Source organism: Python bivittatus, unplaced genomic scaffold (assembly GCF_059951505.1).
Source record: "Python bivittatus isolate LINGU-HERP-01145 unplaced genomic scaffold, Pbiv_v1 ctg000370_np1212, whole genome shotgun sequence".
NCBI lineage: Eukaryota > Metazoa > Chordata > Lepidosauria > Squamata > Pythonidae > Python > Python bivittatus.
Window position 1 is genome coordinate 2,975,106 of NW_028277062.1, and position 20,017 is coordinate 2,995,122.

At 51.9% G+C, this 20,017-nt stretch overlaps 1 protein-coding gene across 1 annotated transcript in view; it reads right to left on the reverse strand.

Moving 5' to 3' along the window:
* Positions 1 to 371: 371 nt before the first annotated feature.
* Positions 372 to 20,017, reverse strand: part of NLGN2 (neuroligin 2) — a 39,858-nt gene continuing 20,212 nt past the window's right edge. Inside the window, exons 4-7 of the mRNA XM_088142070.1 lie at positions 12,718 to 12,867; positions 10,817 to 11,002; positions 9,140 to 9,929; positions 372 to 5,563 (exon numbers count right to left, since the gene is read on the reverse strand). Of these exons, the coding sequence (XP_087998196.1) occupies positions 4,744 to 5,563; positions 9,140 to 9,929; positions 10,817 to 11,002; positions 12,718 to 12,867 (1,946 nt within the window). The 3' untranslated portion in view covers positions 372 to 4,743. The remainder of the gene's footprint in view (positions 5,564 to 9,139; positions 9,930 to 10,816; positions 11,003 to 12,717; positions 12,868 to 20,017) is intronic.

Below are 20,017 nucleotides of genomic sequence, written 5' to 3' on the forward strand. Positions count from 1 at the left end.
GAACCCAGCTGATTGTGGTTGATCCAGCAAGCCATGGCATAGTGCGGTGTACAAGTCCAGATGCCGAGCCTGTGGTCCACATTGCGTCAGCCCGCGGGACCACGTGGGGATCCAAACAGTTACGGCCAATTCTCCCTCCTCTCCCAAACCTCAGCCCAGGAATTCCGGTTCCAGAAGGGTCAGCGCTGGGCCCGTGGCAGCCCGCCTCGTCCCGCACCGATCCTGGGATAAAGACTGACAGCGGTCTCTCTCCGGAGCGCCCGGGTATTTCCCCCTCCCCTCCCTCCCCTCCCCTCCCCGAACGCTGCCACATAAGAAGCAGATTCAACAATTAAATCTTTTTTTTATATTTACAATATCATTTTCCATGTCTTGCAAGGTTTAAAAATGTGTACAGCATCTCAGCTCTATCCCAGCCTCCCCCCTGCGCCCCAAGGTCCTCGTCTTCTGAGGGGGGCGTGCAACCCCCGCCCCCCCCAGACACACCGGAGCTCGCTCATCCATTATCCAGGTCATAACAAACAAAACGAAGAAAAGCACCACCTTAATTTCTGTTGGTTTGTTTAAATCGCACGTCTTTCCGTAAGCTGGAGAAAAGCCCTCCCCGGGCCAGGGCGGGCTAGCAAAGTCTGGAGGTCGGTCGGGGGGGGGGGGTGGCTCTGTTCGGGGCACAAGGGGGACCCGTTGAAGCCGGGGCAGGAGGTTGTTTTCCAAAATTGGCCCCCCTCCTGGCCAGGTCTAAGTCTCATAAAAATAGATTCTCTCCATTTGTGGGGGGTATAAGAGGAAGGGCCCATCCATCATGCCCAGAAGGAAAATGTCCTCAGCAGACAAGTGGGGTTGATGGGGATGGCGCCTCGTCCCTTCTCCATCCCCGGCGCCCTTTCTCCGGAGCACAAGAGGGGAGCTGGGGAGCGTCCCGCCCAAGGCAGCCTCTCTCTTGGCTTGGCACCCCAGCGGGGCCGCGGGGACAGGTCAGGAGGAAGAACGTCACACCACAGGCACACACCTCTTCGCCCCAAATCCGGGAAGGCGCTTCCAGGGGCCTGTCACACTCAGTTTCGGACAAGAGGAAGGAGCAGCCGTCGATCTCAGCCGAGGAGGACGTGGGTGGAGGGGAGCAGGCGGGGTCAACAGCACCGAGGTCTGGCAGCCAGAGCTGATTTCGGGGACCTCTCGGGATTTAGCTCCGTCCAGCTTCTTGGAAGCCTCCCATCTTGGGTTGCTCCCCAAGGCAACCATGTGCTTCTCGCTCATGGCAGGGGGCCGATCCGGGACAGGCAGCGGAGGGGCACGAGTGCAGAGGAGGGGGCGTGACGGCGGTTGGCAAGAGTGTCAGGCGGCGGAGTCTGCCTGCCAGAGTGCAACTGAGGTCGGAATGGCATTCTTTTCCTTGGCATAGACATGTCTCACACAAGCTCTAGCAAACTTAAATCGCAAAGCAAAGGAACCCCTCCAATCATTGAAACAAGCAGTAGCAAAATGCCCCCCCCCCCGCTGAGTTTGGCACAAATTTTGCTTTTTTATTTATTTAGATTTTTTTTTACAAAATAATTGTTTTCCTTTTTTAAAAAAATGGATATAGATATATATTTATTCATAATAAAGTCTCTTTTTTTAAAAAAAGGAAACCAACTTGAAACATTGCAAAGAGAGATGGAGTCCCCAAATGGCTTAGAACAAAACTCCTCTCCACCCTTCCTCTCACCTAACCTTCACTGTCTTCTCTTATCCTTCCCTCCATCGGAATATTAACAACTAAAGATGAACAAATTCTCCAAGAACAATTAGCAGAGGCACAAGGCGAGAGGCAGCAGAGAGAGTTCAAGAATGGTGTGCTTTAAAAAAGCAAAGAAAGGATGGATTTCCTGTGTCTTAACTGGATCTAAGAGAAAATGTACCCAAATTAAAGGCAGGACAGTCCAGTTCTGTGGAAATCACGAATATGTTGGAGGAATAGGATTCTGTTGCCACGGTGGGACTGGAGGATGCCTCGTCGTACGGAAGAACCCAAGGAATGCCGGCTAGAAGGGTGGGTGCCTTGATGCGCCCCACAGGCTCTCCCCACCCTGTCAGCGATTTATGGAACCCTTGTTCTCATGGGCAATGAGGAAGCACGCATCACACCAGAAGAAGAGAGTAAATGATTAGGAGAAAAGCAGATGGCTCATGGAAGCAAGCCAAGCTACACATGATCAGGGATGAATGAAGGATCGTTCACTGCATTCTAGTTTCTACATGGGCACGAGCAGATGGACTGGGCAGAAGAAGACCCACGTGGCGGCTGAGTACGAGGAGGAGGAGGACGACGACGAAACAGAGGAGTCTGCAATGGGACGGCCTTCTTGTCTACATTGCAGATTTAACCACAGTGTTGTTGCAACTTAATTCAAGCAATTTAAAACTGTAGTGCAGACCTGAGACCGCGGCCAGTGGTGGTGCCTGTCCAGGGGAGGGAGAAAGACGCTGGATGACAATACAGGGAGGGCACCCGTGGCAAGAATCAGCAAGGACTGCAGGAGCACCTAGAAAGCAACGCACCTGGGTGGGTAGGCACGATTTTAAAGGGCCCCGCCCTGCAAAGGTGGGAAGGATCGTCCCTGCCCGCTCGTGGGACAAGGATTCAATCCAGCCGCCGCCACCCAGAGCCTTCTGGGCAGTCCCCTGGTGAGGACGGGGAGAACCCAACTCTGGAATGGCACCAGGATTCAGGAGGCTTCTCCACTCTCAGCTTTGTCCAAAGCCTGGTGCCTCACGGTCCCCCCAAGACGATGGGCTCTTCCAAGCACCCCCATGCCTGGGTACTCAGCCCCCCCCAGTCAATGGACCAGCCCGGGAGATTGTCGTGTTGTGCAGGAAGGATTCTGGGGGAGCCACGATGGGCTGGGACGGCGGATGCCCACCGAACTCCTCATCTGAATGAGGATGCTCTCCAAAAGCCGCATGGAGGCAGAGAAGAAGCGCCTTTCCCCTCACGAGTCTTCCTGCTCCCTGAAGGAGCCCCAAGCCCCGATCCAGAGATGCCACGACAAAGGCCTTCCCCAAGCCTCTGAGCCCCGGACGCCCCTCACCCGTTCGAACATTTTCAGAAAGAGGAGAAAGCTTCAAAAGAGAAGTGGGGGTGCCAGGTGGGACGTGTGCCCGGAGGGCCAGGCAAGTAGAAAGGAAGAGGAGGTTGGCAAGGAAAGACGTTTTCTCTCCCTCAAATCTAAGGGGACCTCCAAGGTCCAATGTAGACACGGCTTGGCATTTCCAACTTCCTAAAAAGATTTTTCAAAAGACTGGAGAACATGTCACTGGGGGACGACCGGGAGGGTCAAGATCTGCAATGCTGGGCATGTTTGCGTCCCGTTTCCTTTTTTTTTAAAGAGCTTCCCGATTTCCATCTCTGGCAATAACCTATTTTTAAACCCAACAAAAGAGAAATTCTTGCTACTCTCCCCTTCGGTAAAAGCGAATGCCCCATTGTTGGGCTCCATCTTTCTCCCTGGAAGCAGCCTACAGGCCTGCAGAGACCTGGCACGCGAACCCGCCCTGGCTTCCCTTCTGGCCTCCCCGGGGGTTCTCACCCCTACCTCTTCCAGCAGAGACAGGAAGTGGTGGCCCGGTGGCCCACTGGGGATCCTGGGGGAGCTCTCTCTTCTTGGTTCCTGGAGGCCAGCGGATAAAACTAATGGAAAAGGGGCTTGTTCCAGGGCACGAGAAAGAGATGGCGTTCTCTCTTCAGACCGTTGGACCCTCCACTCTAGAAGGAAGGAGTGAGATCAACTTCTCTTTCCCATTCAGTGGGATGCCAACCAGTGGCCCACTCTTCCTCACAGTGCCCTCGGGTCCTGCTGCCATCGATCCTGGGTCAGATGGGAGGTTGAGCATCTGCTCTCAGATGGCCTCACCTGGGCACTATCTACCCAGCTCCGCTTGGGAAAAACAGCAAAAAAACTAAGAACGCAGATGACCAAGGGCGTGGTCCTTTCCTTGCTCCACACGCTTCTTGGCTCCACAGAAAAGATGGCCAAGCCACCAAGCTGGACAGAGGAAGAGCAACCAGCTGCTCTCTGGTGTGATCCGGTGCTGTGCGCGCGCGGGGTCAAGGAGATTCTGTGGAGGTTGGCATAGAAAAGTTGGGCAGATGCTGGTTTCGTCCTTCCTCCCTCTAGGCTTTGATACCCAGGTTTAGAGCTGGTTTATCCAGCCCCCAAAACAGCTAACGAGGCCCTTCCTGTGTTTGCTGTGTGCCTAGAACTTGCCTGGTTCTTTTTCAGGAGGACCAAGGAATGGTGCCAGCTCCCTGGCTGGGAAGGCTATGGTCCTCTCCAGAACCTCTCTCCCCCTCTGCCTCCCCAGCAACCTGAGCACCCAAACACCCTTCAAAGTGATAATCAGCTTCTCCAACGTCCCTCCACACCTGAGCGGAAGGACGCTGTTCTCCCACCAGTGTGCCCGCTAACTCCAATTCTTGACTTCTCGGAAGAATGGCGGCCTCCCATGCTCCCTTGGCTTCCGTGCTACGCCACGTCTCAGAGGATGGTGGAAGCTCCAAGGCGCAACCAGGTTTGGGCGAAGGGCTGCCAACCCCACCGGGCTACCCCCGGGCCTCTCTAGCGATCCCACCCTGCTGTTCCCCCACAGTGTTGTACAAAAGGCCTGTCGGGGCCATGGGGCGGGAAGAGGGCCTCCCTCTCGGAGCAGGTTGGAAAGAGACCCCCTCCCACCGGGCGGCTTAGGGCACAGAGAGGAGGACAACTATACACGGGTGGTGGAGTGAGGGTGAGGAAGGGTGTTGTTGTGTCCAGTGGGGAACGTGTTGAAGGGGTGCAAAGCTTGCATACCCGTGATGGTGCTGGGGATCATGGTGATGGTATTGGGGGTCATCAGGGGGACGTCGTCAGGCGCCCGGCGGAGAGCCAGGGTGTAGTCGGGAGGGCAGGCAGGGCGTAAGATTTCATGCGGTCGGAGGGGCTCCAGGTCGTGCGCGTCATGCTCCAAGTGCTTGATCTGAAGGGACATGATTTCTTCCTCCTGCCCGCCGTGCACCAGGTCGTTGGCTGCACTCCGCTGGGGGCTGAGGCGTCGCCCGCTCCGCAGCTCGTGCCGCTTGTCCCGTTTGTAGTAGAGGGCAGCGAAAGCCAAGATGTTCAAAAAGAGCAGGGAGGCCCCGACGGCCACGGTCACGCTGAGCTCGGTGGAGTAGTCCCGCGAGTCTCCGGGGAAGGGGACGTAGCGTGGGGGCCGACCGACGTCATCTTCATCCGGGGGAAGGGTAGAGATGGACTGGCGCGTTGTGCTTGGCCCCACCCGGGTGCTGGGCCAGCGGGTGACGTATGGGGGGATCCGGGTGGTGGTCGACGTGTAGGGGGGCTCGTGAAGGTTGTGGAGGTGGGGCACCAGTTCCAGCCAGAAAGCCACCTTGTTAGCACGATAGTTGTCCCGCACCCGGGGCTTCAGGCCGATGTGCAGATACTGCTTGTCTTTCGTGTTGAACTTGGTCCACACCACCTCCTCAAAGCGGTTCGGTTTGGTGTGGATGAACTTGGTGTCCTGCGGCACCGGCTGGTTGGGGTCCCTGCGGAGGGGAGAGAAAGAAAGGATGCTGACCTACCCAAGATGGCACCTCAGCCGCTTCGGATCAGGCAAACGTCGCGGGAAGCTCCCATCCCTAACTGCGATCCGAGTCCTAGAGTTCTTCCTTCGGGCATGCAAATCTTGGCGCTCTCCACGCAAGCATGCACGGGGCCAACGCTCTGGGGTCTTAAGGGATTCTGGGAATGGCTTCCAGACATGGTTTCTGGAATGTATGGCTGGAAAGCATAACTTCCTAACAGGGGAAAGATGAATATCAGGAGCCAAAAAACTTCCAGAAGCTGTTCACACACCTGGTTCCTCGCTTGACAGCAAGAGAGTTTTGCCCTTCGGTCAGAATTTTAGCATAAACAGCCTATGAGATGCAAAAACAGGAGATAAAGGATTGAATAAAAGCTGGAAGGGAAATCTAACCAACCAAGGAACCAGCAGGGCAGGACTTACCATATTTGCAAACATGGAATATTTAGAATATTTTACTGTCTAAATATGGTTCCCTACCATTAAAACAAAGGCTAAAATTATCCAATTGCCCAACTTCATATGGTTAGGAAATCCAGGCTGACGTTTAGCCAAAGGTCAGCCTTCCCATATAAATAAATGAAAGCTAAAGAATCTACCTGGAGGTTTTTACAAACAGCCGCCTCTCAAGTATGGTTTACTGGTTATCCTGTATCCTGGATACAGGTTTGGACTAGATCAGTGTTGTCCAAACTTGGCCACTTTAAGATGAGTGGACTTCAACTCCCAGAATTCTGGGAGTTGAAGTCCACTCATCTTAAAGTGGCCAAGTTTGGACAACACTGGACTAGATGATCCACAGGGTCCCCTCCAACTCCAAAATTCTGTGAATAGCACATAACTCTCCCTTCTCTGAGTTCCTTTGCTATGAGAGTAACTTTGGAAGTAAAACGGGTTTTTTTGCTAAAATCCTCTCCAAGTCATTTTTGCCACAGTGCAAATCTCCTAGCCAGATTACATTTGCATTCATAAACTGAATTCTCTCTGGGTTCCCCCCGCCCCCCCCCAAGTTTCCCTCTTTCACATGCTACCAGATTGAGCTTATTTTTCGGATTTAGACTCCTGAAAAAGTAAAATAAATAAATGTAGGGAAGTCTGTAAGAACATTGCCTCGGAAAAGCTACTGGCAAGGGTTAGGACGCTGGACCTCTTTAGAAAGAGTTTGAGCATCTGGGTTCCAAAATATTGGGGTTTGTGCGAAATTTTCAAGCCATTCCTCTCCCCATTATCTTTCTTTTGTGACTAAGAGTATTATCGTTGTTCTTGTTATTAGAGAAGTAGAATAGGAAAAGAGGAGACTGGGACAGGATTGCTGCCCTATCAATTACACCAGTGTTTCTCAACCTTGGCAACTTTAAGATGGGTGGACTTCAACTCCCAGAATGCTGTGCTGGCTGGGGAATCTGGGAGTTGAAGTCCACCCATCTTAAAATTGCCACGGTTGAGAAACACTAAATTAAACCTCGTGAAATAAATGCTCCTGTTTGTTTCCTAATGAAAAGTGCCAGAAAATGCCAGTTCTCACCGGGCATCCTCAGGACCCATGAGAGATGCAGAGTCTGTATGCTAAGGCTCCCTCGCTCAATATCTCAATATTTTCGATCACAGCCTTTGCCCCGGCTGCCTGAGGATGATGGGAGCTGTGGTTGAGGATCCCTGGTGGGCTGGGGAAAGCTGGCACCGAGGAACGGGCACGGGGCCCAGAAACTACAACTCCATTTCCTCTGCCACTCCAGCAGCCTCCGTGCAGACCTGTCACAGCTTCTGGAACAGTGTGGGGTGGGTTGTCTTCTTCCCAGCTAGGAGACTGCCCCGTTTTGTATGGGGGAGAGTTAGCTGGGGGGGCAATGACATGAAAGTAGATGGGACCAGAAGTTCTGCTCTTCCTTCTGGACCTTCCAACCACTCCCCCCGCCGGCCATGTATTTCTTTGTGCAATGCACTGACCATCTCAGTCCCTGGCACAAGGGGGTGTACAGGTAGTCCTCGTTTAACGACCACAATTGGGACTGGCAACTCGGTTGTTAAGCAAAGCGATCGCCAAGTGAAACCGCAACTGTGCTTATGATCTTACTTCAGCTTTCCTTTGTTTTACAAACCTGCAAAGGTTGTAAATGCGAGGATGGGTCGTAAGGTTACTTTCTCATCACTGTCTTAACTGTAAACGGTCACTAAACGAGGCAGTCACTAAATGCGGACTACCTGTATTTCTGAGGAACTGGTGGGGGGGCATTGCAGACACCTGGACCATCAAGACAGCTGATGGCAAGCTCTTCCCCCCAAGGCAACCTTGCAGTCCATGACTGGTGACCTGGGCCTCATTCATCCCTCTGGGCAACTCCCCTGCTGAGAAGATGGTCCAACAACTGAGAGGTGTCTGCTGGGGGGGGAGGTATTTAAAAAAAGTCAAGATGACAACTGCACCCACACAATGGAAGTCCCATCTTTTTTACATGCACGCAGGTGCCATCTTGACTTTTTTGACCCCCGCTGCAGACACCTCTACCCAAAGCATTGCTTTCCGGATAAAGAATGCCCGGCAGGCCTCGATTGCTCTCCTGGTCTCTAGTCCTGCCTTCTCCCGCCTCATGGCTGCTCCCCCTCATCTTGTGGAAGGGGAAGGTTTGGGCGAAACCCTAACCCTAACCCTCTCCCACACCCCTTCATAATGCCACCTAACATTTCCTCCCTATTCAAGCACAGTATTTTCCTCCTCTGTGATATATGGCTGGACAGTCCATGGGCCCCAGCCAGCCCCCTTTTTGACCCCCTGAATGCCCCTACCCCCAGAATTCAATGGCAGACTGGCATAACACATCTTCTGCTTTTTTTTTTTAAGAAACAGAACCCCAACCTGTTTCCCCAAACAGACCGACAATTTTATCCCTTCCCCCTTCCACCGAAATCATCACCAAGCTCTTCAGAAGCCCCCTTCCACAAAAAAACCGTTTCTCTACTTCTCCAACCTAGATAATGGGCAACTCTTCAGGACTTCTAAGGCCTTAAACTCAGAGTGACCCATTTCTGGTGCAAGGAGTTCTCCCTGGTTGTTGACTTGGATCGTAAACTCTCCTTGGCTTAGAGTGGCCTTCTGCTCCTCTATGCTTGACCAGGGTCTTGATCTTGGCTTGATTTTAGCCAGGGCCTGCCCAGACAACGCATTCCACAGACTTCCTTCTCTTCCTTCAAGTTCAGGTGGGTTGAAACATGCCTTTCTGTTTCTCACACACAAATCCTGATGAACTACATGTCACGCTCAACCACCAAATGGCCACATTTCCCAACCAACCTTTTCCCAAACCTTCCGAGAAAGAAAGTATTCTCTGTTCTTCTCTCGTCCCTCCTTTTGACTGAATGAAGACTGCCTTCATCCATTTACCTTCTCATATCTGTATCTGTTGAATGTAGGAGCTGGTCACCCAAATTACCGTTCGCCAGCTTTCCAACCCTGAAGCTACTGTGCTGCCCCCTTCCCCACTCTGCCCCTCGCTCTTTTGACCTTCTGCTGTTGTGGTTATGATCGTCATTATTATCTCACCCTGTCTTTGCAAAATTGGTCCAGTATGTCATTACAACGGCACTCAGCATGACATCGTTCTTGGAAAAGTTGCAAGGAAAGAGGTCCGTGGCCCCAATCATGGGCACGCCGAAGACGTAGGGGATCTCATCCCCATGGGCTGCATCAGCCCACTCAGGACGAGTGTCCGTCTGGCAGTGATGATAGAAGGTATAGAAGTACACAGGCGACTGGTACTCGGCGTGGAGTTTAGCGGTAGCCACGGCAGGAGCTACCCACTGGTGGTCAGTGAAGAGAGCCAGGAGGGTTTTCCGGCGCATCTCACCGTTGTCTCGATCAGCCCAGTCAGTATACATGAACTTGATGGTCTCCCGCAAGATATCCTTGCCTTCGGGGTAGCCGTACAGGTTGTCCACAAAGTTGGAAATGGTGAAGTCAAAGTAGCTGGCTGAGATGCCATCTTCGTTCTCCATGGAGTCCTCCACAAACTTCAGCCCCTCTCCCTGGTTGACACCAATGAGGATGTCATAGTTGAGGAACTCGCCTTGCTGCATCAAGATCTCCGGGTCATCTGGGACCACGTCGCCATCCACCACGGGGCCAAACGCAATGTGGTAGCGTGCGGGCTGAATGTCTTGGTCCACCAGCTCCCGATAAGGCTTGCGCCGCAGACACTCCACCGTGCTGCTGGTGTCCATGTGATCGCAGCCCACCTTAGAGGCCAGCATCCGGGTGTATTTGAGTGGCTGGTAGTTGACTGACCAACTGGAAATGGCGGTGCCGCTCTGAGCAATAGCTTTCTGGAACAAACCTATGGGTGGGGAAGGAAAAGAGGAATCAGCGACCAAGGGGAGGGATGACGTCAGCCCGTCGAGGTAGCCCAGACAAAATCCATGGCATTGGTTACTAGCTCTATCTTTATTGTAAGGTGGCATTAACAGAATCTTGCAAGTCTGAAAGTATTTCTCCCCTCCCTTCCTTTTACTCTCTGGAAAACTAGGGAGGGTCCCTCCTGACATGCTTCCCACTCCCCTTTTCCTTCTGTGGGCTGAGACACCTTTTACACGCCGGCTGTCCGGTCTGCAGCTCTCTCTCCTGTCTCCCAAGGTCCTTCCCACCTATTATTACGGGCGGACACCTAAGATTAAGAGAGAACACTAGGAGTTGCTGTCCCTCCCAGCACATCTGAAGACGAGGATTGGGAAGCCGCTGGTCCTTTCAGCAGAACATGCCCACAGTTGAAACCGGACCTTCTGCATGTAAGCAGGTACTCAAACAGAACAGTGTCTGCATACGTGGGTATCCATGTGTGTGTGTGAAAAAGCTAAGATGGCACCACAATCACATGATAGAAGCCTTGTCTCTTGGTTTTCTTTATCCTCCCCCGCCCCCCAGTGCGGACACCCTGTTAACGTCCATACCAGCAACGTATCAATTAAATCATTAAATGCAGGAGATAAATCGAACAGTTCCCCAAATGTAGTGAACACTGACACTTCTTTACACCCCTCCAGAGCAGAGTTTCTCAACCTTGGCAACTTTAAGATGGGTGGACTTCAACTCCCAGAATCCCCCAGCCAGCCATGCTGGCTGGGGAATTCTGGGAGTTGAAGTCCACCCATCTTAATGTTGCCAAGGTTGAGAAACACTGCTCTGGAGGGTGCCAGTTGCCACCCGCCCGGGCCACCAAAGCACTACCTTCCGAGTGGTGAGACAGGATGAGAAGGTTGACACAGGAGGCCCCGGCCCCTGAGCCAAAGATGGTGATGCGCTCAGGGTCCCCCCCGAAATGGCCAATGTTCTCATTCAGCCATCGCAAGGCCTGAATCTGGTCGAGGAGACCGTAGTTCCCCTTGGCCGATTGGTCGCCAGTGCTCATGAACCCTGTCGAGGGAGGAATAGAGAGAAAGAAATGAGGAACAGGAGATGAGGGTCACTGTATTATGACCACCCCCTGGAGCACCCGTTAGCATCAGTTGGTCTCCGTCCTGCAGTGCTTTCCACAAATGTGCAAGTCCACATCTGGGACGGAAGCTGAGTCCTTCCCTCCCTGGGTGACTCCTTGGCAGAATTCGTCATGCCTAGATTTAGAGACTAGAACAGGGTTTCTCAACCATGGCAACTTTAAGATGGGTGGACTTCAACTCCCAGAATTCCCCAGCCAGCATGGCTGGCTGGGGAATTCTGGGAGTTGAAGTCCACCCATCTTAAAGTTGCCAAGGTTGAGAAACCCTCAACTACAACAAAACCCAGAACTTCTATTCCATGCTCCTTTTCCTGATTTTTTTAGTCCCTGTCTCTTCCTCTATGCTATTCCACCTCCAGGCACACAAGCTTTGATCAGGCAGCCCAATGTGGTAATTTCCGCAGCGAAGACTGCTTTGTATCTATTTTAAACAAAAGAAGCTGAAGAAAGCGATCGATCTGAAGGCATCTTTTTATATCTTTTTTTTCTTTTTTGCCTCTGCTAAACATTTGCATCAACACATGAACAATCTCCTTTAAAATTAATCATTATTCCATCCTGGGGCTCTTTTGCTAGAGATAACGAGGCCTTGCCATTAATTATTAAACACTTTTTAATGAAATATTAATTTCTGCTGTGCCTGGGTAAATTTCACGCCCAGAGGGGGAACAAAGGGAGAGGTGGAAGGAGCCGAGCCACACCCAATGCAGATGTGGTGGGCAATGTCGATGTGAAGGCCGGGGCTCTTGTGCCAGGCTGGGACCCCCAGCCCCAAAAGCGAGGGATGTCTTCTCTCCAGCTTAATAGCTGCCTTCTGCACTACACTACCCATCCTCCAGGGCAAAGGTCCACCTCTGGCTTTTGCTGCATGAGGATGCTTGAATGCAAATGCAACGTTTTTAACAACACGCAGTTCTCTCTGTGTATCGGTTAGGCGAAACATGAGGTCACCCACAGCAACAGTCAAAGATCGTTTAAAGATCAGGATCGTTTTATCTCCCAAGCATGATGCTGCAAATAGGAATGGGCCATAACAACAGCAACGATAATAGTTTTCAAAGCTGTCATTTAAATTCCATAATCTAACTCAAGGTTTCTCGACCTTCGCAACTTTAAGATGCGTGGACCTCATCTCCCAGAATTCCCCAGTTGAAGTCCACACATCTTAAAGTTGGTGGTTGAGAAACCCTGATCTAAGTTGATCCAAGGAGCTAAAAAAAAAACCTAAGGCAGCCCCCCCCCCAAAGACCCCCAAAGCCCTAGCCCTCTCTACCAAGGAGAAGCAACTATTTTGCTTGTTCTTGTTTTTGAAATGATTCATTTTATTCTTGTCCACCTAGGGTCTGTTAGGCTTGGGGCACGACCTATAGTTTGGAAAATAAATCAGGGAGCGGGCAAGGAAGTCCGTCCGTCCATCCGTCCATCCATCAGCAAATACCTGCAGGGGCTCTCAGGACTGGAAAAGGGGCTGGGGGAGTTGCATGCATCGCCTACCCCTGATCTAGGGGACAGGGAAGGGGTCTGACTCCCCCTGGAAGAAGCCACCGGACTCGAGGGCAAAGCTCCTGACCCCTGGGGTGACTCCCCCGCCCCCCGAGGCAGAGGCCTAGGCTAGGATCTCTCTCCCCCATACCCAGCACGCCGAGCCGGTAGTTCAGGGTGACAACAATCACATTGCCATACGCAGCCAAGACACTGCCGTCAAACATGTTCCCGGTCCCTTCCATGTAAGATCCACCATGGATGAAGAGCATCACGGGTTTTTTCCCACTGTCTCGGATATCTGTGAGAGGAGAAAGGCAGCCAGCATGAGGCAGAGAAAACCAGGATAGAAGAGAATCTCTGTAGCTCAGGGTTGAACTGTGGAGTCCTCGATGCTCTCCGAGCTGGGCGGTTGCCTTGCAGACGCTTCATTATCCGACTGGGCCACATCATCAGTGCTAGACGGCGTTCCTCGATGATCATCCCACTGATGATGTGACCCAGTCGGGTAATGAAACGTCCGCAAGGCAGCCACCAAGCCCAGAGAGCACCAAGGACTCCACACAACCAAGACAGTCCACCTTTGGACGCCATCCCAGCTGGGAGATGCATGCAGCCGCAACAGAAGGGCGAAGGTGGCCATACTGTCTTACCCCACTTCCGATGAAAGACCCCTTTGACTCAAGGACCTGCTTCGGACTCCCCAGGGTTGGTACCCAGGAAGCATCAATAGCAAGGGGATGTGTCCCAAAGGCAGAAGAGCCACAGGCCGCACGGTTGGGGGTGCCGTGCTGGTCAAAGGACCAGGCTATCTGCAAAGAACAACGTGTGGTCATTGCTTGGTTGTAATGAACCATCCAACCAAGCGTAGAGGAGAACCTGCGGCTGAGAAGACCAAGTTGTCAGAGCCCCAAGGACCATGGGGTCTGCCAAAGACTCAAGGGTGATCAGCCCATGAGAGGAGAAGCTGGGGGGGCTCGTGAAGGATGAGGGGCTAGGAGAGGCCAAGGCGAGGGGGAATGACTGGACCATCCAGGAGCTGAGAAGACCTGAATCCCCCCAGGTGGTTCTGGGGAGCAACCAAACCCGTGGATGAGGAACATGGTCAGTAGGTGAGAAAGGTCAGCAGCCAAGGTTAAGGGGAGAGATATGCTGGTGGACCTGGGCCATGGTTGGTGCTGGAGGAGGGTGGTTGATGAGAGGCTGGAGGGTTAACTCAATCAAGCTGCAAACTTCTCAGCAAGTTTCTGAGATGTTTGGGGTTCAGTCTGATTTCGCTTCCTTTTTCTGCCTGCCTTTGTTACGAAAAGTTGCTCTGAGGTCAAAGAGTCCTGGCAGATTGCAGCCCCCTTGTGATCTGATGGGGGGGAGAGGAAAAACCAACCACAAAATGCCCCCTCCCTCCTCAACCCCCTGCCTCCGTTTCTAGGTCACATCCCATTTCCATGGCAACCTGGAACCTAATTAATTCAGTGCAAGGGGAGAGCGTTAATTAGGTGCACGGAGGTCTTAATTAGCAGTTTCCACTCACCCCCTCCCCCTGCTTTCCTGAGGGGAACAAACAGGGAGGGTGGGGGCTAAGAAAAGGTGCTCCCCCCACATCTGCACGCGGGCCCCAGGGAGCGTTCGCGTGGCACCCTCCAGCCATTCTGACCTGGGTCTGCCCAGCCCCAGCCTGGCTCTGGCGATACGGATGGGCCAAGGTGGCTGAAGACCTCCCTCCGGCCTCAGGCCAGGGCAGATCCTTGCAAGTCCCTCTCCATCCTTGGAGGCCCCTTGCTGCGTTCCTCTCCCACCGTTCACTCTGCAGAGGCTCTGCCAGGGGAGGGCGCAGTCCTCAGATCCCACTGCCCCACAGGTAAGGCTTTTGCACAGCCATCGGAGCCATTCCCAAGATGGGGGACTGCATTATGGATCGTGCCTTGGTTTTGTCTATTTCAACCTTGGCAACTGGAAGATGCGTGGACTTCAACTCCCAGAATTCCCCAGCCAGCATAGCTGGCTGGGGAATTCTGGGAGTTGAAGTCCACGCATCTTCCAGTTGCCAAGGTTGAAAAACCCCGCTCTACATTCTCCCAGCTGCAATGGTGATCAATGATGGCCTGACTGGGGCCAACACCAGGTGGACAGAGGGTCACCAACTCTCAAGTGGAATGAAACATAAAACAAGCAGCAAGACAGAATTCCTAGAACAGCTCCTTTTGAGGGCCGCTCTAGGAGTTTATCTCTGTTCTGGTAGTCAGTTCACCCTCTTGTACAGATGTGCGTAGCACAGCTGACTCCAGCGGCCATCTGGAGTTAAAATTAACTTTCTATAACCTTCTCCCTGCTGACTGGGCTTAGTTCTTCTCCCACTACCATGAACTACTTCCTCTTGACCTGATTAAGCACGTCATGTCAGGTCATCGTGCCGCTTGGGAGGTAACACCGGTGGGGCAGGATTGGGTCCTCTAAAAATGGCCCCCAGAGCCTCTCCAAAACTCCTTGTTTTAACGATGAGGGGAGCAAGTAATGATATAAATTGTACATGATGAATTGAATTCATTTCTGTGCTGGCCCTACCTACATTCCCCCCCCCACACCAAATAACACACAGGTCTCCGTGCACCCTTGCCACGTTTCCTCAACTGCAGACACCCCCAGAACACCACATGCCCCAAAGACCTGCTAGGTCCCTGATTCTGCTTTTTGCCCATGCTCCCCAAACCTGATGCCAACCCTAGCCATCCTTCCAGGGGGGCGGCCCTCGCCAAAAATGGTTTCCACAAAATCCAAGGCTCGGCGTCCTTGCAGGATTCCACATCCACTAAGGGGGCTGCTGTGGTCTTACATCCTCTCGCCCCAGAGGAAGGAGCCAGCCATGCTGAGCAGCAAGGCCCTTCCTGGTTCCTAAGGAGAAAAGACACTTGCAATTTCGAGATGAGATGCCGCTCAGCCTGAGACACCGTGCATTACCCCACATCACTGCCAATATGGGAATCACCTTATCTGAAGGGTTGGTAAGAACCCGTGCCCTCCCTCTGCTGCCCAGCTCCCACCCTGTCACGAGCTGTCATGTCTCCCCTCTTCAGAATGTCCTGGATCGACCATTTGTACCATCCCTGGACATTGGCTGTGCGACCTCTTGGCCTGAAGACCAGGCTTGCCTGCCCTCAGTTCTTCCACTTCTTTCTGGTAAGGCCCTAAACTGATTTACGACTTTAATTGCAATTTCTCATGTTTTATGGTTGCAAGCAGGACTCTCGTGGACAGTCCTGAGATGCTGTCAACCTCCAGTAACAAAGATTGCTGTGATATGTTTTGGCTGAAGTTAATGTAACCTGTTATCTCAAAAGTCTGGTCCTGATGACCCAGCACCTCATTTCCAACAGAGCCGGAGATATTCTAAGATGCTGAGAAGCACCGCCCTTGGAGAACATCCTCAAATGACCAGACTGAAATGCAGGGAACCCAACTCCACTTTGACCCAAACTGGCTTTGATATATAAGAGGAGATCCTGCAGGGTGCAGACCCTGCAGGCTACTGAGCTATTCAGCAAACAAAAGAAGGCTGACTTGCAAGGAAGACCATCCCCCAAAAAGCAGATTCCAGGAGCTCTTACATACGAATAATTTTCTGACAGGCTAAGCCTTAGGAGTGAACAGCTGAGCTTGGCAAGTCCTCCAAAACGGAGTACAAAAGCTCTACATTTGCAACAATCCTGTGCTACAGCAACAGCTACTGAGTTTAGACTCTGCCCAGAACTGTGAGATCTTTCTGGACAACTAAATTTCTGCCAGGTCACCAGTGAAGAACAAATGCTTGTGTTCCACTGTCCAAGAACCTGGTTTTGACCCTTTCTCTGCTTCTAGACCTTCTGACTTGGCCTCCTCACCTTCTCTCTTCCAGAAGTCTGACTCGCTGCCCTTCAACAGGACACCCCCTAAGCCATCACCACCTTCAGGAGCAACAAATTCTTGTAGGGAAGCACGCGTTCTTGTTTCCTTGCTGAGGGATGGTCCGAACGTCTATCTTTATCTCATGCGAGTTGTAGACTCCCTGCTCATTGCCAACTAGGCGTTCCAAACACATACATATGGTGCCTGAAACTCCCAGGATTCTCAGCCAGCAGTCCCAAAACATCTGGAAGGCACCAAGGCCATTCTATGCACGGTTGATGGTCCAGCAGGCTGCAAGGCGTTTCCCAGCAGGACTGAATCGAGGGAGAGCCAATCTCCAGGAGGTGCGTAGGTGGGGATTTTGATTCCCTGCCAGGCCCATGGAAACAATCAGTGTGCCTTTCCAAGCCAGCAAATGTTCAAAAGCCGTGCCTTTGGGGACTCTTGCACCAACTCAAAACGGTTCCACTGTCACCCCTGTAGGAACTAGGAGCTGACTTTCGAAACTGAAGCCTCTTGAGAAAGAGCCAGTGAAGGTAAGGAAGTTAACTCTCACACAGAGGACCTTATATCTGGTTCCAGCTGGCTCCCCATTCTTTAAGATCATCAGTGGGGGTCTTCAGTTGCCCCCATGGAATAATAGGCAATAGGAGAGACCAAGGAGAACATCTTCTCAGGAGAGGCACCCCACATCTGGAAAATCCTCCCCGGAAAAGCTCAGATGACGTCCCTGTTTTTATTCTCTCGGCACCAGATAGAAACTAGCAATAGGGTTGTCATTAAAAGATTCGGTGTTTAACTCTGACCTGGCATTGGTTCGAGGCGACATTCTCTATGGTTTTATCTTTATCGTTCTTCCTTAAATCTCATCCTGCCTTTTTAAGCACACGATGAGCAAGCTAGACCAACTGAAGGGGAAGAAGACTTCCTAAACTATGGTGCACAAAGTTCCCCTACAGGCCACAATTTACCCCTTCAGCAGAATCACAGATTTTAGGGGTTTAGTCAAAGGTTAACTTCCCACTCTCTATTTCTGCTCTTTGGGGTTCTCCTTCTCATTAGATGGAAGAGAAATGTGATGTTGCTCACCAAGCTATGTCTCCCTACACGTTCAGACATAAGCCATGATGACATCTCAGGGCTTTCTTACTTTAGTCAGGATCACCTTACACAGTACAGCAATGGGGAGAATCCCAAGATCTACATCCATTAGATAAAATGTTCCATTCTGGTATCTCAGGCCACACCACATCAAGAACATCACGAGCCACTTCCTGTTCTGGAAGGAAAACTGTTGGACCATCTCTAGAATAGGCTGATCAGTGTCATCTGGAGGAGCCTTCTGGAATCTCCCCAAATGTTCCGTCTCCGAGACTCAATATTTTGAACATCCCTCAAATCAGCGCAGCTTTTCCCAGAAAACGTGGGGAGGGAAATCCCGGTCAGTAGAAATCTAATATATATAGGGGAAAATCTCCACCTTGCCTGCTTCCTAGTTTTCTACCTAAGATTTTTTTCTTTCTACAACTCAGCTCCTTTTGCTACTCCATTGAGCACTGGAGTTGTGTGCAGATTGTTTAGTTGCAAGGAAGTAACTGTGGGGCCAGTCTGATCACCCCAAGCCATGTTTCCCCACTACGTACTATCATGTAAGGTTTGCACACTCCTCCCTCCCTGCATTGCTGAAGAAGACTGGAAACATTCACTCCTTCACACCAACCACAGTTCACCTTCTGCGGCCAAATCCAGAGAACGGTGGTTTCTTTAAAATTGTGGTTTGTCACAACAAGCCAGGATTGAGCTGTGGCTTTGGAGTCCGGCATGCTCTGAAACCACAGTTTTAAAAGAAACCGCATTCCCAGAGTTCAGAGATAACAGGGAATGTGGCTGAGCCCACGGCAGAAACTTCCAGCTTCCACATCAAGGCGAAGAGGAAGACGTGACTCTTGCCGGTTGGAACACCGTGCTCTGTTGGGTGAATACGTCCTTGTGCATACCTGAGGGATGCACTGGGGACTCCCTCGTCCCATTTGCTAGGTTGGAAGCCGAGGTTTTGTCTGAAAGCAGAGAGGCGGCTGATCCAGTTAAGACATGCAGGGGGGGGGCACATTAAAGCAGTGCATGGGTTCTCTCTGTGGCTAGCGCCGGCCCATAAGAGACTGTTGTTCAGATGACACGTTGCCCTCAAAAGTAATCATGGGTAAAGAATCCACAGCAGTGTTTCTCAACCTTGGCAGCTTTCAGATGGGTGGACTCCAACTCCCAGAATTCCCCATGCTGGCTAGGGAATTCTGGGAGTTGGAGTCCACCCATCTGAAAGCTGCCAAGGTTGAGAAATGCTGATCTACAGTGGTGCCTTGGGGGGGGGAGGACAGGACTAAGCCATCATCGGGGCTGCTCATGCTGTTACCCCCCGAACCAGTATGTACGCTGAAGGTTTTGCTTCCCACAATAGCTGGGAATTAGCCACCATCCTGGATCATTTTCTTTACCGGGTTGAAAGACCCCAAAGAGACGCAACCCAAACTCCTATACTAAGAAATAATTAGGGCAGGACACAACTGCTCCTCCCCGGGCCCAATTTCTATTCAACCCCTGCCATTCCCCCAACGCCTCTTCTGCCTCACCCACCATAATGTTCCAGCTCTCTTTGAAATAAGTCTCCGCTGACGCTCCCCTCCCTCCTGCAGCCATTACCCCCCTGTTGACAATATTGATCTCTGGGACGTCGTTCACCATCATTTGGGAACGGCTATGCAACGTCTTTTTTAAAAAGTGCATTTCATTTATTTCAGCCATTTACTTGCCCCCTTCTTGGACACGAACGGCAGATAAATCACGGAAACGAGCAAGTGCTTTAGGGCGGGGCGGCGTGGATTCCAGCTGAAAGGCAAAAGGATGCTTTGCACCGCTGAGTGTTTCTCTGCACCTCTTGAAACCCGGCGCAGCTTTTCCCAGGCACAACAACAGCTGGAACTCCATAACCCTAGGACAAAGCAATCTTCGGGGGGCGGGGGCGTGATTTCACAGCCCCGCCTGCCGAAAAGCACCTTTTGGGCTGCACAGTCCCATTTCACCATCAGCTGTGACCGAAAACCACACCCACGCTCAAAAATTGGAGCACCTGCCTCGCCCAGTTCAGTGGGATTAACCCCAAATAAAAACATCAGCTTCAACTGGCAAAACCACTGAATAAGATAACCATCATCATCGTTGTAATAGCAAGATTCTAGTCCTGGTCACATAAACCAGTTTATCTCATCAGCCGCTAACTCTGTAAAATCTCCTTTTGGGTGCTTCTGGCAATGCACAATCACACTAACTTGGTTAAATCATCCTTTTGTGGGGGGGACTATGCTCCCACCCATGTTTTCCTGGAAGTTGGCAGTATCCCATCAGCCCTTGGGCCAGAAGAGTACTGGCAAGGCTTCATGACATCACTAAGCCCCTCCCACTGGCCAGGTAAAGAGCAATAGGCACAGCTTGACCAAAACAGCCAGTCAGCATTTGGGGGCTTATTCTGAGCTGCAGGCCTTGCCAGGGGGTTCTGTAATGGAGAGGCTTGCTTTTCC